Source organism: Cajanus cajan, chromosome 9 (genome assembly GCF_000230855.2).
Source record: "Cajanus cajan strain Asha chromosome 9, NIPB_CcT2T_4, whole genome shotgun sequence".
Lineage (NCBI taxonomy): Eukaryota > Viridiplantae > Streptophyta > Magnoliopsida > Fabales > Fabaceae > Cajanus > Cajanus cajan.
The window spans coordinates 22,843,002-22,868,201 of NC_138525.1; the positions used below are offsets into that span (position 1 = coordinate 22,843,002).

At 30.8% G+C, this 25,200-nt stretch overlaps 1 protein-coding gene across 1 annotated transcript; it reads right to left on the bottom strand.

The window, feature by feature from the left end:
- Positions 1 to 20,312: 20,312 nt before the first annotated feature.
- LOC109816002 (U-box domain-containing protein 45) lies at positions 20,313 to 23,449 on the bottom strand. Its single transcript, XM_020380847.3, has 3 exons — positions 22,709 to 23,449; positions 21,309 to 22,282; positions 20,313 to 20,568 (listed from the first exon to the last, which is right to left on the bottom strand). Exons 1-2 carry the CDS (start codon positions 23,290 to 23,292, stop codon positions 21,358 to 21,360), a joined length of 1,509 nt encoding a protein of 502 aa, XP_020236436.1. The 5' UTR covers positions 23,293 to 23,449; the 3' UTR covers positions 20,313 to 20,568; positions 21,309 to 21,357.
- Positions 23,450 to 25,200: the final 1,751 nt, after the last annotated feature.

Here is a 25,200-nt window from a genome sequence, read left to right on the forward strand (position 1 = left end):
AGAAGGCATGTAGTTTTCGGTCAAAATTCGAATTTTAACTGTAGATATATAATATGAGTTAAATTATATATATTTTTATTTTATTTTTTAGAATTTTGATCTTTTATTTATTAAAATATTTATTATAGTATCTTATCTTTTATATTTACATCGATTTGTTATTTTAAAATAATAATAATTTTTTATTTTAAACATAATAATTTTAAATTAATTTTTTATTCATTTAAGATATGAAATTTGTAACATTAAATTTATTTATATAAAAATTATAAAATTAAATTTTCGTTTGAATTTAAAATTATTATAAATATAATGAAAATTATGTAAAAAATTTATGTCACGAACAAGTAAAAAATAATGTGAAATTTTATTTTTAAAATTTTTAAACCGTTTTTTATGTAATTTTTTTTATCATGTTTATAATAGTTTTAATAGTTTTCATATAATTAAATTTAATGAGACAAAATTTAAATTTTATATTAATAAAAGAATAATTTAAAATCGTATCTCAAAAGTAAAAAATAATCAATTTTTTTTAAAAGAAGTTAATTGATCCAAAATTAAAAAATAAAAGATTCAAATAAATATTTTAAAAGATAAAAAACTAAAATAAATTTTAAAATAACACAAACAATCAAAAATATAATTTAACTTATAATATATTATGTTAAACTTGGGAGGGAAATATCTCAATTTTTTTCTATACTCAAGTCCTAACAAAAACTGTTTCTTAAAGTAAATACTTTGCATGGTACCATAATTAAAAGAAAATAAAAAAAACATAAATTTTGGATGGTTGGCACGTTCTAGTTATAGATGAGTGGTATTGAATAAAGAAAATAAATGATTGGAATATAAGAAAGCGTGAGCATTTTTAAGATGATATCATCATAGCAATTTGTTTTGTGACAGGTTCACTTTCTTATATATGCAGTAAATGTACGACATTTTGGCCGCAGAAATTTGTTACATTGATGATTCATAAATCTGGAATAGATCGAGAGAGAAATTTTTATATTAAATTTAATATATTAACACGATAAAATATCCGGAGAAGAAAATATATGTAAATTTATTTATGATTCATGTTTTGAATAGTTTAAATGAAAAAAGAATATGATTGTTCTAATTTCCTTGAATTTTTTATGTAGTAAAATTAAGTAATAATAAAATACCTTGAAATTTTCGAATCAAACCTTGCCTATTTCGTTGTTCAAGTTATAACTAGCACTCTAGTATTTTGATTAAAGTAATCTTGTTCTTTCATTCTATGATAGAGTTATCCTTCGCTTCTTTTAAAATTTTAGTATTTTATATCTTATTTATTGTTAAAAAATAAAAGTAAAAGTTTAAAAATTTAAGAGTGAGAAATAAATTAAGAATGATGTTCACTCAAATGAGTTTGTCACAATAAACATAAGATTTATATTCATTTGGAGGAGGAAAAAAAATACATAGATACCATCAAACTATACAAAGTAATTTCATTTTATAATTTTATATAATTAATTAATTAATATTATTACTTTATATATATATATATATATATATATATATATATATATTAATTAGCAAGTTAGTTGTTTATTTTATAAGAATTTGAAGAATTTGACAGCACAACTATCAATATTGAAAAATCCGAGTTTGATATTTATTTAGAGGAGTTGAGGGTTCCATTATCATGTGATTTTAATATATTAGCCTACAGAAAGTTAAGTAATTGTATTGATTTTGAAAATATGGTTTGTGATGTTCTAAGTAGAGCTGTCAAAGTGGGCCGGGATCCGTGGGCCAACCCGGCCCACCTTGAAAACGGGCCGGGCCAAAAAAAATTGAAGTTTTATAGTAGGTGGGTATATTTCAACCCGGCCCACTTTGACCCGGCCCACCCGGGCTAAACCCGTGGTGGGCCGGGTGGCCCACCAACCCACCATTTTTTTTTCAATAAAAATTTGAATATGATTTGTAGTTTATTTTGTATGATGATATATTGAAAATTTTTATTTTAAACTTTTATCATGATTTGTATTTAATTTTGTATGATGATTTATGACTTATAACTATTAATGATGTTAATTTTATGACTATTATGTTAATTTATAATTAATTTAAAATTTTGAATTTTGTTAATAATTTTTTTTTAATTTTTGGTGGGCTGGTGGGCTAGCCCGTATAACCCACCAACCCGTGGTGGGCCGGGCTGGGCCAAATTTTTTTTGAAAAAATTACAAGTGGGCCGGGTTGGGTTGGCTCGTTTTTAAAGTGGGTCAAGGTGGGCCGGCCCACATGGGCCGGGTTGGCCCGTTTTGACAGCTCTAGTTCTAAGTATTTCAATAACTATTGTGGTATTATGTTGAATGATTAATAAGCGTACCAAATTGTGTATAGTATTTTTAATTTAAGATCATCTCTTAAAGGAACTTGTCCAATATATGACAAATGTAACTTGATATATTATACTACAACTCAATAAAATGAAATTAGGATTGTTGAAGTTGGGTTTTCGAATAAATGAAGTCTAAATCAATAAAATAAGCAAAGGAATTAAATTTATCTTTTAGGATTTTTATCAAACACATTAGAGAATAAATATGTAAAATCAAATAGAAAGAATCATTGGGATTGGATTTCACTATATCACTATCATGCATCAATTATAAAAGGTTTTCTTATATGTTCTATCTAAACATTAACATAAGCATGGAAAATCTTTAAGCCCTAATCCGTTAAAACTTGAAACCATGTATTTCACTCAAATCTCCAATCCCTTGGTTGACTTGATTGAAATACAAACATTAAAGAGATTAAAACTAAGTAACTTAAAGGATTAGCAAGAATTTCAAAACTAACTAATTTATATTAAAAAGAGTTTGACATTAGTAGAAATAAGGGAAAAGAAAGATAATTATCGTGATTTATACACTTGAGGTTAAGTAAATCACACAATTATCATATTGTATTCCACTTTTAGCATTGATCAATTTTTGAACAAGTATAGATGTTCTGAGAGATGAAACAGTTCAAGCTCTCTTGTGCACATGTGCATGGTTGGTTACATGATTTTATACAATGGTAGATGAGATTGTTTTTTGATATATAATCATTTTTCACAATAAAAACATGTTATAATAAAAATAATTATCACAATAATTGTCAACTTTGAATTATGGAGAATTAAAAAAGACAAAAAAGGGACTATCTCAAAAAGCTTGTAACAAATGTAAGATTGGACTTAAGCATCAATTTAAAAAGACCAAATTCAATTTAAACCTTTTAATCTAACATGTTATAGTTTTTGACCTGTATTGTACTAGCCCACCATAACTCGATTACCCTGTTCTACTAGCTCTACTTTGTGAACTGCAAAAATATGGACATAAAATCTATTTGACTATATATTTAATTAAAAGGACACTTAAGAACCTCTCTACTGAAAAATATTTTTTTTATTATTAGCAGAGAAGTTCTAAAAAAATCTTATAAACTTATATACAAAAATACCTATAAACTTTTTTACATATAGTTTGATCGCACCATAAAGGAAAATCAGGTTTTTGAAGTTAATGTGTGTTCACATGTTTGCTTGACTTACGTACAATGTTTTCGGTATCACTACAAGAAATGTTACATATAGTGACATACAAAAAGTGTCACTATAGATACAATATTTGTAACTATATGTTTATTTGACATATAGTTACACACAATTTTAGTGTTGATTTTAAATGAGATTTAACAATATATTTTATGTGTCACTATAGTTTATAACCACACTTTTTAATAATATACCAACATATATTGTAGTTATTGTGTGGATAAAAGTAATTTTTAGTAACATGTATAGTGTCATTATAGGGTGTGTGTCACTATATGACAATTTTGTTATAGTATATCTATTAAGTTGTAGAGATTGAAAAACATGATACTAACACCAAATTTTAAGAAAAAAAAATTATTTGCAACTTTAGTCAAAACACATAAAGACAATTTAGCTTGTAGAGTAGAGGTAAAAATAATTTAGACTTTATCAACCCGAGTTTGATCTCATTAAAAATATATGACTTGAGTGTAAAATAATTTTTTCCTATTAGTTTTGTGTTGTTATGAAGGAGGAAGATATAAAATAATTGAAACAAAAATTATTTTTACTTTTATTTTCTCTATGGTAGTACAAAATATATCATGTTCCTTGTTAACTTGAAAATACCCAAATTAAACTCGAGCATAATGTAACAAGACAAACGAGATCCACTACATATACTAAAAGAAACAACTGTGATTTTTCATTTTCATAAAGATACAGTATTGAATGTAAATTTTCGCTGCTAAACTATATATTTCACTATAAACTTTCAATCATTGTTCTTTACTTTTGAATATAACCTAAGAGAAAGCTAAAAGAAATTATACGTATATGTAAATGGATAATATTTTGCGGACATCTAATACTAAGGTCAATATTTTAAGAGAGAAAAATAATAATATAACAAGTCATATATATAAAGAGACAGATAAAAATAAATGAAAAATGTCAAACAAGTATTTATACTGTTAATTAAGATGTATCCATGTATTATTGTTGTATGGAAATTTTGCATGAAATTTTGTTAAAGAAAATACGTAAAAGTGAAAAACACGTAAAAGAACCCTATCAACTATCACAGCTTAAACAAATTAACCATATAACAAGGATAGTTAAATTTTGAAGAAAATTTCATTCATTCATGAATTATGAAAAAACTACATAAACTACGAGAATTTCTCTTATTACATGCAACTTTTCATGTGAATTTTACATAAACATTTGCACGAAACGTTGTTCTTACAAATTTTTCTGTGAAATTTTATCTCCAGGTAATACCTTCGTGGATAATATGTTTTTGCGAATTTTTAAATTCACAGGAAAGTTTCCTGCGAATAATTTTGTAAGAAATTCTAAAGGAAAATTTCTTACGAAAAAAATCAAAAAAATTTATATTCAGAAGTAATTTTTGTATAATTTCTATTAATAATTCTTCAACTTTCAAATGTTTATAATGAATTCATCTGAAACATTAAGAAATTTACTTCTATGCCTCTAACATGTGATAGATAACCTTTTAAACTCTTAGATTGTAAACTATAGATTTAACACTCAACTATACAAATCAACTTGTAAGGTGAGTGTTACTCTAACTTATATATTCTTTAATTGTTTTATTTTTAATCGATGTGGGACTTGAGAAAAATCTTTTAATTCTTAAACTTATATATATATATATATATATTATTTTTCCTGCGAATTAAAATTGGTAGGAAAATCTGCAAAAAAACGTTACCTGTAATATTTTTCTACCATTTTATTAAACATTACTTGTGAATTTATTTTTACAAGAAAATCCACAATAAATAAGATAAAATTCTTACAAAATTTTCTATAAATTTTTACTATGAAAATTTTTTTCTATGATCATTAAAATTGTAGTAAAATTTGTAAAAAAAAAAAAATTTGTAGATTATTTTTCATAAAAAAAAATTTGTAAGAAATTTCTGTAAATTATTTTTCGTAAATAAATTTATAAATTTTTTTTGTAAAATTATTATTACAAGAAAATTTGTAAAAAAAATCTGCAAATATTTTTTTTTGGAAAAATTCGTAAAAAGAATGACACTTTTTTAATATTGATATTAATGAACTCGATATTATATCATAAAACTTTAAAATATTGAATTTACGTATTTTTGTCTATATTCTACTCAATATATTAAATTCTATCCAAATTAAATGAAAGTCTCCCTGATATTTGTCTACCAACATTGATATGATAAAAAGTAATAAAAAAAATAATATTATATGAATATTTTTCATGAACGTAACCCCATTAACCCCACATCTTGGATGGTGCCCTACGGTAAAGTGATTGGTTCCATCCCATCTTTATCAGAATCGCTTTTGAGGAATGGAATTCCTGTCATTGCTTTGAGCCTTTGCTCAAGTGTCTATTTGGTGTTCAATCACTTGGACCCATTTAGTTACAGTCTGTTATAATTGTAATACTGTAAAGTTGCCACAAGTTTTACTTTTTTTTATCAATCTATATATAGCCATGCCTTTTAATAATAATTATGCATGCGATGAACCTATTCAAGATATTAATATATAAGGTGAAGCAGAAACAGAGTGACTTGTACTGATTTTAGCAATGCTATATATATTCTGGTCTTACAATTAAAACAGTTACAGTAAAAGCTGAATGCAATGCAACATCACACAAAAAATAATGTTCTTCAAATTAAGCTACTTAAACTTTCTTTCATCAAAGACAAATAATGGATTGAAAACCCAAATCAAAAAGTTAATGTTAAAATGTTAGTTATTTTATTTTATTTTATTTTATTTTTATATAATTATATTATAGATATCAAATATCTATTGATTTGATTAATTTTTATCAAAAAGTTATTAGATGTGATCTTGAGTAACATTTTATATATATATATATATATATGTGTGTGTGAGAGTAACATCTTGTAGAGATTTTTCAATAACGTCATTTGTTTTATTACTATTTTTCTCCTTGTTATCCACAGAGTATAGATATTCTAAAGTAAAATGATAAAGTATTTTGTAAACTAACATGATTGATTCATATAACCGTTATACTAAAGAGCCTGTCAACTTAATCTTTTCTTTACATAAATTTATAATAATTTAATAGGTTTTTATACTTTTCAGTTCATCAATATTATAGTAGGAAAAAATCATAAATCTAATTATTTAGAGTTAATATGTAAATAATATCATCAACAATTGAAACAATAAATTAAATCCCTCAATAAAACTGTAACTATACAAATATATAAATATAGTAATGTAGTACTAAAAACATAAACTTAGGTTAACAATCAAGTAGTACTACAAAATAACTACTTTTAGATAGCACCAAAAGAACTCAACCATTCTTCAACATAGTTTTTCATACTCTTCCGTTAGTCTATCCTTGTCTTACTCCTATGTCAACTATGATTATTATAATCTATCTACAAGAAAATATGCAAGAGTAAGTTTATAGAAAACAACATACTAAGCATAGAGATAAGGTACGACTATACTATCAACATCAACATAGAACTACTTAATATAATTCATTAAGGACTCAACTGTACAACATAACAAGGTCTCAACTTAGTATATGAATACTACAATTCTTCAACACAACATGTATAATAGTCTACAACAAACATTTCAACATGTCAACATATATCAACTCCACAACATGACAACAAAAAAGCACAATGCGTTGTCATACATTTCAACTAAAAAATCTCTTATAACATAGGTAGGGATGACAAGTAAACTCGTATCCGTGGATAATACTTGAAACTACTTTGACTTTGATGAAAAACAATCGATTTAACTGATTATGGATACGAGTAATACTTGATTTATTAAATTAAACACAAGGATGAGGATAAATATATACTTACTCGCCCCATATCCATACCCATACCCACTTTAAATTTTTATAAACTTAATTTTTTTTAAAAAAAAATTACTTGACATTTATGTAATTCTTACTATATTTTAAATTTATGTCAAATAAAATTTAATTAATGCAATGTTGTAATAGTTACTCTATGTTAAAATTATTTTTTTAAAAATATTTAATTAATTTATAGGCAAGTACGGGTATACTCGATACTCGACAAAGACAGGAATGGAAACACAAATTCCATACCCATTGGGTATGGAGACGAGGATGGGTATAAGGTACGAGGATAGGATAATGAAACTCATACCTGTCCCATCTTATTGTCATCCTTTAACGCAGGTGAGCAATCTAAGTGATTTTACCCTACCGAACCAATTTAACAACATGATCTTTTTAGGCTTACTAAATCAACAATAAATTTAGATAAAAATTCACAACACAACTTGGTTTATCAAATTTTGTCATTTAAACTAGGAAAATACAGTATTCTTATCAGGGTTAAGACAACTTGAGTGTGAGTCTACCACGACCTTAGTATGCATAACTAAGCTTATTATAGAATTAACTTGTTGACTACCCTATAAATATTATCCCCCTTTCAATATTTAGTTAGAGATTTTGACCTCTAACCTTGTACCTTACTCGATTTTAGTCACTTTATTCAACTTGGCCCATATATTGCTTTATATTGGTTGTTTTATAATTAGTATGACTCAACTTTGCCCGTATACTGTATCAACTAAGGACTTAGAGGAGACTCAACACTTCACTTCAAGAATCAACTTTTTAAGAAGAGTTTTCAACAATTGGGCTCGTAAAACACCACAACATCATATTCTCACAATGAGATATTTGTATTTTAAAGCAACATCTTTTCTCTCTTCCTAAGTCAATTAACACAATTCAACATCTTTAAGCATTCTCAACACCACTACTACAACACTACTCAACATACAACTTTACTACTATTCAACTCTCATCGCTTGCAACTATAATCAACATAAATATCGACAACCTTTTAAAAATCATAGTAATCATCAGACAATGAATAACGTAAGATACAATATTATAGTATGTTCGAGTAGGGTTTAGAAAAAATTGCGCACCCGGAATCAACGAGAGATCCATTCTTATCGATCTTGAACAACGTGAGAGAAGACTGCTATCTTCCTGGTAAGAGGTGGAAAAGCAAAAGACAGAAAATGTTTTTCTTCTTGTGAATTGACTAATGAGATATCAGTTCTATATTCTTACCAGTAGAGATCAAGGACTTCTCAACGGGCTACTGAATAGTCTAACCCATCACATACTATTTATCAAAAGCCCAATAAGCATTACCCATAAATTAACAATAGTATGCAATATAATTGATATTAACATATAAATATAATTTATTAATTAATGTTAATCCATAATAATAATAATAAAATAGGAATAATTATATAAATAAATATAACATTCTCCCACTTGGATAACATTAATCAATAAATTAAATATACCAATTACTACACAAGCACATATATCAATTAACAATATAAGAAATATAAACATGAACCACAAAGGTAGTTTCCGATAGGGATACATACCTTATGCTTATATTTCATAAATACTGGATAATGAAAAAACATAATAAATATGTGGTCCCAAAAAAATGGTCCAAGCAATTTTATATGCTAAAAGAGATGTAATAAAAATGACATCATTGATAAATTTGCATCTCATGAAAACCATAATAATAAAAATGTAAATTTCAGACTCCCACTAATCCAATACATCAAAAAAACTTAACCACACCCATATGAGTTACATGATTTTGAAAAATTCCAATAGCTAAGCCTTTATTCATTGGATTTGCTAACATATTTTCTGTAGAAATATGCTCAATCCGAGTCTGAAAATCCAAAACTTTCTCTCTAACAAATAGAAATTTTATATCAAAATACTTTAAGCGAGTAGAACTTCTATTATTTTGAGAGAAATGCACAGTAGCAGTATTGTTGCAATATATCACAAGTGGCCTATAAATACTTTCAACAATATGAAAGCCAGAAATTAAATTTTTAAGTCACACAGCTTGACAAGTAGCCTCATAACAAGTGACATACTCTGCTTCCATGGTAGAAGTAGCTGTAAGAGTCTGTTTAACACTCTTCCAAGAAATAGCTCCTCTTGCCATCATAAAAACGAAGCTAGAAGTATATTTTCGATCGTTAGGGCAACTAGCAAAATCAAAATTAGAATAACCAATGACCTGAAGTTGATCAAACTTCTTATAGGTCAACATATGATCCTTAGTTCCCTGCAAATATCTAAAGACCTTTTTAACAGCTTTCCAATGACCCAAACTCGGGTCACTCAAGTATCTCCCTAAAGCATTAACAACAAAAGCAATATCGGGACAAGTACAAACTTTAGCATACATCAAACTACCAACAGCGGAAGCATATGGGACCTTTTCCATTTCAACTCTATCATTATCATTTTGAGGACAATATTGAGATTTAGAGAGTTTGTCACCTTTTTGAACAGGTGCAGCACATGGGGAGCAAGAATGCATGTTAAACCGTTTGAGGATTTTATCAATATACCCTCTTTGAGACAACCCAAGCATGCCATGTAACCTATCACGAAAAATCTGAATGCCTATAACAACAGAGGCATCACCAAGGTCCTTCATATCAAAGTGGCTATTTAACATAAATTTTGCCTTAGTCAAAAGTTCAACACTACTACTAGCAAGAAGAATATCATCAACATATAAGACAAGAATGATGAAATGGCTCCCACTAGTCTTCAAGTAAATGCACTGATCTGAGGCATTTTCCTTGAAGCCAAAAGAAGTGACCACCTGATCAAATTTCAAATACCACTGTCTAGAAGCTTGTCTCAGCCCATAAATAGACTTCTTCAACCTACAAACCAAATGCTCCTTGCCTTTTTCAGCAAAGCCATCAGGTTAAACCATATAGACTTCCTCAAATAAATCTCCATTTAGAAAAGCCGTTTTGACATCCATCCGGTGAAGCTCCAAATCAAAATGAGCTACTAAAGCAATAACAACATGAAAAGCATCCTTAGTAGAGATTGGTGAGAAAGTCTCCTTATAATCAATACCTTCTCTCTGACTATAGCCTTTTGCTACAAGTCTGGCTTTATACCTCCCAACTTTACCATATGGACTACGCTTAGTTTTGAAGACCTATTTGCACCCAACTGGTTTACAACCAACTAGTAAATCCACAAGATCCCAAACATCATTATGGGCCATAGAAGCTAACTCATCATGCATAACATATAACTAATCAAAAGCAAGAGAACTAGAGATAGCCTCTCTAAAAGTGGTAGGATCATCAACATTATTAAGATCAAATTCATGCTCTTGAAGATACACTAAATAATCATCAGGTATAGAAGACCTACGTACTCTTTGAGATCTCCTCAAAATGACCTCTTCAACAATATCATCATGTACTTGTTCATCTACCACAGGTATTGTGACATCAACATTATTTGGAACAACTTCATTGCCATCATGGACAACAAGAATCATATTATCTACAGGAAATGAAATAGAAGGTACAGGAACAGGAACACGGTCTTCTCTGAAAGTGACTGGCCGTGGTGTAATGCTTCCATTGTCCAAATCATCCCCAAAGAATATCGCACGATCAGATTCAATAACTCACATAGAGTGAGAAGGACAATAAAATCTACTACCACGAGAACCCACACAATAACCAATGAAGAAGCCGTTGACAGTCTTAGGATCAAGCTTTTTAAGTTGAGGATTATAAGGTCTCACCTCTGCCTTACAACCCCACACATGAAAATGTCTCAAACTTGGATTCTTCCCAAACATAAGCTCATAGGGAGTCTTTGGAATAGATTTACTAGGTACTTGATTAAGAATGTACACAGCAGTCCTCAAGGCATCTCCCCAAAGGAAATCTGGTAAAGAGGAATGACTCAACATACATCTCACCATTTCTAAAAGTGTACGATTCCTTCTTTCTGCAACTTCATTCTGTTGTGGAGTATCGGGCATAGTATACTGAGCTTCAATCCCACATTCATCAAGAAATCTAGCAAAAGGTCCAGGATTTCTACCAGTCTCATCATACCTGCCATAATACTCTCCACCTCTATCCGACCTCACACACTTGATCTTCTTTCCTGTTTTCAACTCGATAGCAACTTTGAAAGACTTAAAGGCATCCAAAGAACTTGACTTTTCCTAAAGAAGATCTATCCATCCAAATCTAGAATAATCATCTATGAAAGTGATAAAATACCTATATCCACCCATGGCAATGGGTGTAATAGGTCCACACATATCAGTATGGATAAGCTGCAACACATCATCACACCTATTTGCACCTTTATTTCTAACTTTTGCAGTAAGCTTGCCCTTAATGCAATCAACACAAGTGTCAAAATCAGAAAAATTCAGATTATGAAGAATACCCTCTTTAATCAACCTCTTAATCCGAGGTCTAGAAATATGCCCTAAACGTCTATGCCACAACATAAAGGAGTTTTCATCAACTCTACTACGCTTGTGCCCAACAACAGAATTAACAGACATGTCATTCAGATTCAACATGTAAAGCCCATCACATAAAACTCCTGAACCAACAGTAATGGAATTGAAACAAACAACAAGTTTATCATTACCAGATTCAAAAGTGTAGCCACATTTGTCTAAAGCTGAAACTGAAATCAAATTCCTTCTTATAGAAGGTACATAAAAAACATCTTTTAATAACAAAACATGTCCAGAAGGTAAACATAAAGACACTACTCCTGTATCTTTAACAGATGCTCTAGCTCCATCTCCCATGATAACCTTGGACTCAACATCACTTGGTTTTCTTAGGCTTGTGAACCCTTGTAAAGAATTCACAACATGAATAGTGGCACCCGAGTCTAACCACCAAGAATTTGGAGAAACATCAACCACATTAGATTCAAAACAAGCTAGAGCAAATAGGAGTATACCTTCCTTGTCAGTATTCTTCTTCTTAAGAAGATAACAATCATCTATCTTGTGCTTAAATTTCTTGCAATAGGCACAATTCCCCTTAAAGCGCTTCTTCTTAGGCTCCAAATGCATTGGTGCTTTCGCTGTGTTCGCCTTTTCAAAATGGGACTTGCCTTTGAAACCCTTCTTCATATGTTTAGTGCCAAAAGTAGAAGCGATAAATTGCACACTATGAGACTTGGTCTTTTTAATTGATGCTTCCTCTTGGGAAACAATGGCAATCATCTCATCAATTGTCCACTCCTATTTTTGAGTGTTGTAAGAAGTCTTTAACACATCAAACTGAGAAGGAAAAGATTCTAAAACCTGCCAAATCAAATAACTCTCACCAAGTTCCACCTTTAGAGACTTGAGCTTGTTATAGTAGTGTACAAGCTTCATCATATGCTCACGAACACCACTGACACCATCATATTTGGTCTTCTCAAGAAGAGACAGATATTGACCTTTTTGAGCTTTATCTAAAGTCTTAAATTTCTCACCAACTGACCTCAGAAAATCTTTAGTCGTATCATTTTCTGGAATGCTTTGTCGAATAGACTTCTCCACAATGTATTTCATCACCATCAGACACACTCTATTTGAGTGTTCCCATTTCTCACGAGAAGCCTTCTGGGCAACAGTGGACTCAGGAGTAAGAGCTAGAGGCTCTTCCTCTCTCAAAGAAAGGTCCATATTAGTAATTGCCAAATATAAATCTAGAGATTCTTTCCAGTCCTCAAAATTTGTCCCATTCAAAGTTTTGACCGAAGTCAATTGCATAGGCAAAGAAGTTGGTATCAAAACAACAAAGAAACATTTAATATGTACAATCATTATGAAATTAAAAAAAAATTAAATGTTTTTGAATACACAGTCAAACCTGCCTATAATATAAAATTTCTCATTCATTATGATCCCGCCTAAAGGTCCCGAACCATAACAAAAAACAAATACAAAATACAACGCATAATTCATGTATAAAAAAATATAATATCGATAGGGTACTTGACAAATAATTGACATAAGAAAAAAAAATTAAAAATGCATTGTATCATAACACCAAAATACATTAACAACAAAATACCGATGGGGCATAATTATCATTAATGTAACATAAAATTAATTAGAGAAATAATTAAATAATTTCATTCACACAAATTTCATATAACTATACCCACGATAAGTGAGCTCACAATCATATAAAATTATATTACTCATGCTTAAAAATATAATAAAATTATATTATGCATGAACAACATATGAAATAAGTACAAAATAAATAACTATTAATACAAGTAAGAGTAAAAAAAAATTAATTAGAGTATAAACATACTATCAAAGAGAGTACAATATACTAACATGTCATCTAAAATTTCATACCCAAATCCTGAGAGTATAATATTAATATATATATATATATATATATATATATATATATATATATTCTTGAAATAATTACAATTAAAATAAATAAATAAACATAACATAAACCAATAGGTAATACACAAATAAAAAAAATGGTAACTAACACTGCTACAATGAATTGAATACAACGTATGGTAATATTTATTCGCTTGTTATGATGCGCAAACGAATTAGTCATAAACAATACATTTATAAAAATTTATTGTATATTTAATATTAATCAAATTCCTGATACAACAGTTTTAACTTCAAATGCCAACCAAATACTAAAAACAAAAAATAAAACCTAATTAGGAGTTGAAAGGGCGAAAAAAAAATCGAGAACAGAAGCACACGCCATTCATCAATAAGATATACCTAATAAACTTGTTGAATTATATCATGAATAAGAATTCAGGTGTTATTGACGGAGGCATAAAATAAAATAAAATAAATAAGTAAATAAAACACTCTGAAACGATGTCATTGAAATCTGCTATGAAGAAGGACGAATATTCTACAATGAAAATCCCTATTTTTTTATGCACAATCAGTTAATAATTTTTTCAATATAATTATAGGATTCATTGGATGCAAATTCTATAACCCAAAACAATCATAATCTGTATCTTAAAGGCTCTGATACCAATTGTTAAAAATCATATTAATCATCAGACAATGAATAACGTAAGATACAATATTATAGTATGTTCGAGTAGGGTTTAGAAAAAATTGCGCACCCAGAATCAACGAGGGATCTATTCTTACCGATCTTGAACAACGTGAGAGAAGACTGCTCTCTTCCTGATAGGAAGTGGAAAAGCAGAAGATAGAAAACTGTTTTTCTTCTTATGAACTGACTAATAGGATATCAATTCTATATCCTTACTAGTAGAGACTAGGGGTGGGTATATGGACTTGAGTCCGCGGACCGGTCCGTAAGTCCGCGGACTTCACGGATAACGGGCCCATTTTTTTTAATCCGTATAATCATACAGACTTTTTAGGTCCGGCCCGTTTAGTCCGCGGATTTTACGGATTTAATCCGCGAGCCCGCGATTTACCCGTTTAAATGTGGACTCAAATTTTATTATTGAAGATGCTTGATTATATTTGATAGATGTAATTGGACTTACAAATATTTTATGTTTGTTTTTAAGATATTAATTAAGACTTTGATGTTTTAAGGTATTTAGATTTTGATGTACTTGGACTTACAAATGTTTTATATTTGTTTGGTTGTGTATTAAGACTTTTAAAGTTTTAAGGTAGTAAGGCTTTAATATTTGGTTAATAGTTGGTATGCTTGGACTTTAAATTTTAAAGGCATTGAGACTTAAATATTTCTATTAGAAATTTAGAATGTGTAAACTTTGTTATTTAAGACTTTGATTTATTATTTACAATGTTTGATGTTATTATTAGAAGTATATTTATATCATTTTATATATTTTTTTTAACTCATGTTTTTATAGGTTAAATAAAGGAAAAGAAATTTAAAATATGGGTCAATATTCATTTAAACAATTTAGATTTAATTGAGCCCGCGGACTTATCCGTTTATCCGCGGGCTTCACGGGCCGGATACGGACTTGAAGATTTAAGTCCATTTATTTCGCAGACCGGATTTATCCAGCCCGTTAAAAATGCGAACTTCGCGGACCGGGCCTTAAACGGGCCGGACCGGTCCGCATACCCACCCCTAGTAGAGACCAGGGACCTCTCAACGGGCTACTGAATAGTCCGACCCATCACAGACTATTTATCAAAATCCCAATAAGCATTACCCATAAATTAACAATAGTATGCAATATAATTGATATTAACATATAAATATAATTTATTAATTAATGTTAATCCATAATAATAATAAAAAATAGAGAATAATTATATAAATAAATATAACACAACCATCATACTAGATCAATATTTTATGAACTAGAATCATATGACAATATACAACATGTTAGCGATTCAACTTATTACATATATGTTCAACACTTAGTCAAATAATCAATCATTTTTCATTCAACAACTTATGTCCTACACCGTTCTCTCTACACTCGATGTCATTGAGGCACAGAGCCTTTGGAGCGCCCATACCTGTCGCCAAACTACTCGTGCTCAATGTGAATGAGGTAGAGAGTCCATGTGTCAATCACGCTTGGCATGATCAAATCCATGTTCGACCTCATTCAGGCAAAGAGTCTCTGCCTAACTCATGCCCAACATCACAACGTTGATGCTTAACATCGTCTAGACAAAGAGCTTTTTTATTAATCACGCTTGACATCACTTAACTAGGATTGATGTCACCAAATCAGAGAGTTCCAACGACACCCATGTTCGACACCCCTTAACTCACACTCAACGTGATCAAGTTAAAGAACTCTCCTCTACTTACAATAATTTTTTAATCAATTATTTTTGAAAATAAACAATTATTTTTAACGAGATGTATGTCTCTTCTTTAATTTTTATGCAATTTTGGAGTGAAATAAAACTCCTTCATTATTTTCTCTTTCCAACCACACTCAATTTTTTAAGCAATAGTTGATAGTTTGGACATATGTCAAGTAAACCTCTATGTTGGTTAAGGAAGTGGTGACATACAATTAAAGTTTCACATCATTAAAATAAAAAGTCTTTTAGATGATAAAAAAAACAAATTTTTGAAAGTTTAAAAAGTCAAAGTAAACAATATTACTATATAATGTAAAAATATGTATGAGAGAACTTTGGGATACAACAAGCAGCAATGGTCACTGAGTTCTTGTGATCCGAGTATCCGACCGAGTGGTTGATGAAACGGATTGTACCCGACTAAGGTTAGCTGAGTTTAAATCTCATAAGGTATATGTGTGCAAATCAAACTCAAATATGAATATGAAACCTTTAAGCAAAATGTTTCTTATTTTACTTGGACTACTACTAGGCGTTCATATATTACCTAAAGTTTATGACAGCTTACTGACATGGATTCTTAATTCCTGTCTAAAAAAAAACAGACTTGGCAAAACTAGAAAGTCAAAAGAGAATGACTAAATTTTCTTTTAAGGCAATGGAGATACGTGCCGAATATGTAGATAACAAATAACAATAATAACGAGTCAATGGTCCCTTCATGGAGAATAAAGGAGAACTTTGACTAGTGTGCTAGCTTCTGCCTAGTTATTTTGCGAAGTTAAAGAGGATCATATGTTTCAAGTCTGGTTGATAAATTGTGCTATTATGCTTTTAGAGTATTACTATTATCATAGCGGTGATGGCCTTACATGAAATGTCAATATTTATAAACAGTAACAAATAGAATCTTACGTTTTCAACGGTCAAATCTCGTTTGGGCAAGAAGGGAAAATATGTCAGACATATTTAGTGCACTCACCAAACTTTTCGGGTTATTTAATGTTTGTATACACGTGTCGGTTTCGTTTCAGCATAGATACATCTACGTGTATTTAGCGTTTGGCACCAAGGCAGGCACATCAAACGGCTCCTACAATGATTGGCACCGACATCTGTTTAACTTCAACTACTACATTTTTATTGCAATAATTTCGCATCTCGAATATAGTAAATGCGTATTTTTTGGACTATAGGAAATCTGGGTCCAAATAATTTCCTAGCTTGTGTTGTGTCCCTCCATGGTCCCTGAAATGCGGGTTAATAATTGTCATGGTGTGTGGTGTCCAAATTGCTAGCAATGTAGAAATGGGTCATTGAGTACGACCTTATGTTTCTATATATGCTTAATACTTGATAGAGTTTGTAGTAAAGGCATATATGTAGACTCAATGATGTAGATTGTATGTGTTGCTAGCTGTAATCAATCAATAGCTGTTATTTACACAGGTTTGAGTTGATGTGTATATGGAGTGATGTCTAACTATTTTTTGTCAAACATTCTTTTATTGACAATGAAACCTTCAGGATATAAATGTAGAACTTCATCTAAAAAACTTCAAAGTGAGATATCATACATAAGTTTAGATTATAGTTAAAAAATTAAGTTGAGTTAAACTTAACTTTTGAAACCAACGTTAAAGAGAGAAAAAAAGTTACAATTTTTTTTTACTTTTAATTCAATTGAAATTTCCTTACAAATCTCACTCAACAGAACCAAAAATAAAATAAAATTAAGTGTTACATTCGATATTACCTAATTATAGTGTAATGGAATATAGCATAGTAATAGTGAAGATGGCTTGTATGTTTGTGTAAAATGTGACATGATTGAAGGCTAGGTAAGTACTTCTACAGTTTTTGGGACACTCTGAATTGACAAAGGAAAGTTATGCCACACACATTTGATGTAGGGTCATTGTAGCTGCAAAATTGATTATGGAATGGGGCAGCTACAACACTTCTCTAACCTTTTCTATTAAAGGCGTGCCCTTTCTTTTGCCTTTGCAGAATTGTTTTTTAACTCGACAAGCAAAATTTAATTGCCCACTCTACGGTAAGATACTCAGATCACCTTTTTTTTTTTTTTTTTAATAACCACCGCTATTATCTCCCACAATTGTCTTTAGCTTGATTCTCTTCTTTTTGTTGATGTTATTCGACATTTGTGTGTGTGTAAAGAGCAATCATATGCATCAAATAAATTTCCACTTTACAAAAAGAGGAAAAAGAGTGATCATGTGCGACTATGAAGACCCTGATATCACATACTAATATTTTGCCTTGAAGTCAGAGAAAGTTGGGACCATTAGCAAACAAATTGATCATATACTCCTGCATCAAGGAATTATATAGCTTTAAGCCATTAATATAATAGCATTAATTGGGACAGCACTTGAAAGCAAATACAGAACTTAAAATGTTATAACAGGCTTAGTGCTGGCTCCATATGCGTCTAGTTTTAATTTGGTTAGTGCGGTTGTTGGAAGCCCTAAGTTCCTAATAATGGAATGACAAGAACTCGTAATGAAAACGGTCGCAGTATTTTGTTAGATTAGATTTTGTAATTTTCATTTGGCTTCAATTTGTTCTTCTAAATTTGATTTTGTCTTGAATTGAGTTTTGAAGTATTCATGAAAAAAGAAGCAAAGTTAGTAAATATTTTATGGGTATGTTAATACTAGTAAAGTAATAATACAATATTAAATTGTGAGGATATTATCAATTTATAAGTTAGATTTTACATTATCGCAAAAAGCAACTGACCATTAGTTTTGCTTTTAGGTAATAAAGCCATGATTTACATGCAAACTGCTGCTAATAACTACTCAAAATTAAGCAGAAAAATTGAAGCCACAAGTCTTGCCTACCCCTCTATGTAGGTTTCAGTGGTCTAAATAAAATATCTAAAGATGATAAGAACCCTAACAAGATGCTCACGCATTGGCTGGCTGAACTGACTTAACAGTATAATAAGCAGGGAAAAGTCATATCTACCTGTTACTGGCCATAAATGATATATAGTTTTTCTCTTCCAACCATTACTTTCTCATCAGTATATTTAATTCAAATTGCATCAGCCACCACTATTTGACATTCAATTCATTTTTATTAAGCACGGTCCAAAATTACTTATCATAAGTCACAGCCCACATGGAATGATTTAAGTGATAAGTTTAAACTCGGTTCTTATTGGTCCTCCACGATATAAGGAATAAGGAGGAACAACATTTATAAGAAAGAACTACTTTGGTTTCCCAACTGAAAACTAGTCTCGTATTCATACCCTGAGACAACATAGTACGAGCAAAGCCACAATAAAAATAACTAACAAGTCATCAATCACCATTCACCAACTCTCCAGCTGTTTTAAGTTTGTGGCACCTCGATTCATAATCATTTTTATGACTCGTGAGGCTGTATTGCTAATGTCATAACTAGGCAATCAATGGTGTTCATAACCATGCTGATTGGATCTTAAACATGTCACGTTTACACAAAACACTTGCTCATAAGTCAAATTGGCGATATACAAAGTACTGTGTTTAAGTGCATATGTTAATCAGTGAGCATGTATTGTCAATGAAGGTATATTGTGCAGTTTGACAAAGAACAATCCCTTTGTCATTTTGTGGACTTTTGAGTGAAGCTAGAGCAAGTGTCATCATTGTCACAAGCAAATGCATGGAGCTTCTCGAAACTTGACCTCTAATTTAGTTATGATTTGGGTTGAAAACTTAAGTGGGAGATAGTACTCATGAGCTATTGAAATGAAAACTAAGTTCAAAATAGAAAGTGCAATTAATTTATCTAAACCTGTACCATCATTAAGTGTTGAATTAGTCGACACATCATTGTCTGTGCTCCAAATTCTCAATTCCCTTGCCGTCCAAACAGGAAAAATAGTGTGGTTCAAACCAATTACTGATCCTGTTTTTTGGACCGTGTCCTCCACAACCTCGGTCCCAGGCAAAATGAAGAAAATGAATGAAAAATCAACCCTTGGCACATGATAGAAGCACGACCCAATTAATATTTAAAACCAAAACTACACTGACATTAAAATATTTACACTAAAAGTCAACAAAATTAAAGCCACCAGGAGAAGATAACATTACAAATAACTGTACCCCACAAGGGACATCATGTATAAAATTTACATAATGGGAACAAAATGGCCCTTGATACTTATTTGCAACGAACAGCTCAGCTCTCCATCCCAACCAGATCTAACTAGTAATCCTTCCATGCCATTTGGATCTGCGACTGATTGAAAGAGAAACAAATCATTAAATTAGTTCATGTGGCATTAAACAAACATAAGAGGTAAATAATGAATTCTTTATAAAAAATGAAGAGGTTAACAGCTAAGAATATCACTGCAAATGCATAACAAACAATACTCTACTCATAATCAAAGATTCCTGAAATATCCCAACACATGGAATTGACCAAGCAACAGGAAAAAGATTCTCAAATAGAGAACTGCAGTGAATAGTCCCCGTTGTTTATATAAAATATGAAAATGATGGACACTCTTTCCCACTTATCCAATTAAGATTAATTTATAGAAAGCATGTAGTAGGGCCAATAGGAAGACAAAAGTGTACTATAGTTTGAAAATGACTCCTTGAAGGTAGGGACGCTGGTAACGATGGGATGACTTAAGCAACCCTAAGATTAGCCAATTTTGCAGGTCATACCCCTCAATGGGAGGCATCCCAACACAATGATCATACAACTCATACAGCACCGTTACAATTGTCCATTTCAATAGTTTAGAAGGTCTCATTTTCAGTTTAAAAACAACGGGCTTACTCATGGCAAAGAAGCAAAAGAACATAAACAAACCAAAAAGTATGAAATCTTAAAAGAAACTTAAACTATAAATAATTTTATAATTATCTATCCAGATTTTGAGAAGCAATGACTACTTCGACAGATCTAGCAAATGACTACATTCCTAAAAGTTCCATAATCAACAAAACTATAATGTGAACACTAACTTCATGGTTAATTCTCTTCAATCTTGACTCTCTCCCCAGCTGCAACTCTTCAAAATGGCAGGCTCTTCGAAGTCGAACTTGAAGTGAGCGTCTTAAAATGATCTGATGGCACAATGTCTTGAGGCAAGTTGGCTCTCTTTACAATTTTTCTCATGTTGTTTTGCAAACTCTGCTGGACTAATTGCTTCACTGCTTTCTTCTCCTCACTCATCATATCTTCCTCTTCCTCGTAACATTCTTTTCCTCCTCCATCCGGCTTCTGACACGCCGAAGAAGAGCCACAAATAGGGGCAGAGACAGCTGCACCCAAGCCATAGTTCCCAGAAACCTGCTTTCCCTTGTCCACCCTCAAAATTTCCAATATCCTTGATGCCCTTTTCTGAGCCAATGTGGTACCCAAAAGGGACAACTCAAGCAGTGATGACCCAATCCCTGCCTCAACCATGGCCTGCTTGTCCCCATATGACTTGTGTGCCATAACCATCAAAATGTACGATGCCTTCTCCTGGCACTCTGGTGAATCAGTCCAATTCAACACATCCACTAGAATTGGGATCGAATCCGGCACTGCACTGATTGCCTTTCTGCCCTCTCGGGTTGACACCACATTGCTGAGGATTGCAAGGGTTCTTTCCGTTACCTCCATGTCCCCTATTGAGTTCACCAGAAACACAACCAAATCGGTTTCCAAAATGAACGCAACATTGGCTGGGAAGATTGAAAGATTGTACAGTGCTCGCATAGCATCTTGCTTGGCTTGGGGACTAGTGTTGTTATCTAAATCCTTAAGGGTTCTAACTAAGAAAGAAATTGCAACCGAAGACCCAATTATGGGCTTATTCGCATCCAAAGCACTCAATCCAAGGAAATTCGCAACAATTGCTTCAGAAACCGAAGAATCTAGACCATCCGGAGATTCAATCAACTTCAGCATCTTCTCAACAGACCCAACTTTAACAATAGCTGCTTTATTCCTGGAAAAAAAAAACCCCAAAACATTAAAAATAAATCAAATATTGTTAATCACAGGGAGAAAGGCAAAATCACGCGTAGCACTCAAAATTAACCAGCAAAAAAATGCTTATATTATACACCCAAAAATTAAAAAAAGAATCATTTTTTTTATAGTTAATCAGAGTTATAAAAATGCTTGATACATGCAAAATGGAATTGTAAAACAAAACTCAAAAAAACTAACCTGTCGTTTTAACAATTAAATGACGGAGAACAAGCAAAGCATTTAAGCGAAAACGACATTTAGAAAAAAAGAAAAAAAGAAAGAAAAAAAAGAGTCGATCAAAGGAGAATGTAAATTGAAAACGACACCACACACACAGAGAGAAGCAAAACCAAAATTAAATATAAAAAAAAAAAAAAAAAAGAGACAGAGAGAAACCGACGCGTCGTTTCCGATTCCGAGGTTGAGCAGCGCGTAGAGCGAAGCGACGAGCGCAGCAACGTCGTGTCGAGAATCAAGCATTGCCACAAGCGGAGGAATAGCACCGAGCATGGCGAGCGTTCCCCTCACTTCCAAATCCTCCTTCGCCAGAAGCCTCACTCTCGCCGCAGCACCTTCTCTTCGTTTCACTTTCACCAAACCCTCTCTTTCTTCTTCTTCTTCTTCTTCTTCTTCTTCTTCTTCTCCTTCGCGTTGAAGCTCCTTCACGAGCTGCTTCAGCTCCTCCAGCCTCTCCTCCTTCTTCTTCGTCTCCGCGTCCGCCTCCACCTCCGCAATGTTCAGCAGATCGGAGAGCTTCTCCGACCGCACACTCGCCTTCGTCTTACGCTGCTGCTCCTCCTCGTCCACGGTCGATCTCTCCGCGTAGCGCGAGCTGGCGCCGCAGCTCACGGCGTCGAAGATGAGCCGCCGGAATGAGGCCGCCGAGAGGGAGTTCCATAGCCGGAAGTGCCCGCCGTCGCCGCCGGACTTCGGACGGTGCCCCAGAACAAGGCTTTCCACGTTGTTGCGGTGGTAGTTTGCCATCTTCCGCGACCTACATTGCAGAGAAGAAAAAAAAAAAAAAACTAGAGAGAGAAGAGAGTGTTTTTTTTTTCTTTTTTATTTTTTTTGTTTGAGAGTGAGAGAAAACTCGTAAGAGAGAGAAAGAGAGAGAGAAGGAACCGTTGAGTCCAGGATTTTGGTTTGTTTTCGGCATTTATATAGTTGAGACCGAGCTTGTGTGAGAGTGTGTACTGTGTGACTGTGTCTGTATGTGAGTGAGCATGCTTCTCACGCACACCAAAATTACGTTAATTTATATTTCAATATTTTAACTTTATACATATTACTTTAATTCTCAACCATTTACTGCTTAAATAATTATTTACGATTATTGTACATCTTCTTTTTTTTTTTTTTTTTGAAAAAAATACTACTTTTTATGAAATAATAACAGAATATTTTATATTTACGTATTATCATGAATAGATACTTTCATAAAATTACACACTTTTATAAAATAATATAACTTTTCATTAATTTGAAAATCTCCCGTGCCCCAAAATCTTATTTATGACATTTTTTTTGTAAAGTGAAGAAAACAAACAAAAATATAGGAAAGAAAACATTGACATAAAAAGAACTAAGTTGAATAAAAACGTTAAAATGTATCTACACAAAAATAATTTAATAAACTAATTTGAATACAAAAAATAAAAGATTTTACATTAAATTACATTTAGATGGCAAATTTTATAATTTTACCTTAAATTTATCTAACGTTAAATATATATTAACTTAATCATCAATTTAACATTTTTTTTAAAAAAAAAAAAAGCAAAGTAAGGGTAATTAATTAAAATTTCTGAAACAAGTAGGGTCTAACTTTCTAAGTATAATTACTACTAGTTTCAATGAAAAAAAGAGAGAGTAATTATCGTATAGTTAATATTTTAAAATCAGAAAAGCATTTAGTATTTAAGTCAGCGTTTATGTAAAAATAAATAAACAAATAAGTTTCTGTTAATTTTTAATCAAAAGTTTTGTTTAATTAATTATAATCATTAAAAGCTTAGTAGTAAGTGATGTATACAGGCTGCATATTAAACAAAATCTCTCTCTTTGTATACAAAGATTAATACAGGGAACAAATCCAAAATTGGAAAAACAATTATTCTTAAGGAAAGTCTTTCTTTATTTTCTGTTGATTTTGTCTTTTGCATTAATTTCTGATAATTTTTTAAACTTTGAGAATATCCTTTTTCACAAACAAAAAAAAAGGGCAAAACAAAAACGTGTCACATTTTATGTGTATTTAAAGCATAAAATACGGGTGAGCATGCAACATTCTGTATAATAGTTTAGACAGATTCAGGTAAGCATAGCTAAATGGCAGTTCGGTCTTAAGTTCTTAGACTTAGTAGATAATTGATTTTTTTTTTACAAACTTGTATAATTATATTTAATTTTTGAGTTCATCATTAAAAGTTTATAGATTTTGCAAATGTTAAAAGAAATTATTAATTATTTTTTGTATATTAAGATTTAAATATTTAATTATGTATTAAAATATTTAAATTATTATGACATTAAAATTACATTTAATTGTATAGCTATTATTTAAATTATTTTTAAGATATTTTGATATTTTTATTATTAAAAATTTAATACTATTATATAAATATTAATAATATTTTTTGTCATAACACTTTAATACTTAGGATTTAACATTATTCTAAATGATAGTAAATTTTTAGTATGATAAACTTTAATTTAAAAATAAAAAAATTCTTTTCTTCTAATTTTATATATTTTTTATTTTTAAAAATATATTTTTTAAATCATTATTTAGATCATAAATCAATCTTTATATCTGCAAGTTTTGATAGGCCAAATACAAACTTAAAAAAATCTATTTATTTTATAAATCAAATTTGGCTGACTCATATAAAA

What these genes read in the sequence shown, in the direction of transcription:
- LOC109816002 (XM_020380847.3), bottom strand. Translation starts at nt 23,292, where the DNA reads ATGGCAAACTACCACCGCAACAACGTGGAAAGCCTTGTTCTGGGGCAC. An exon ending in CTCGGAATCGGAAACGACGC is followed by an intron (nt 22,283 to 22,708) that starts GTCGGTTTCTCT and finishes TTTTTTTTCCAG; the next exon opens with GAATAAAGCAGCTATTGTTA.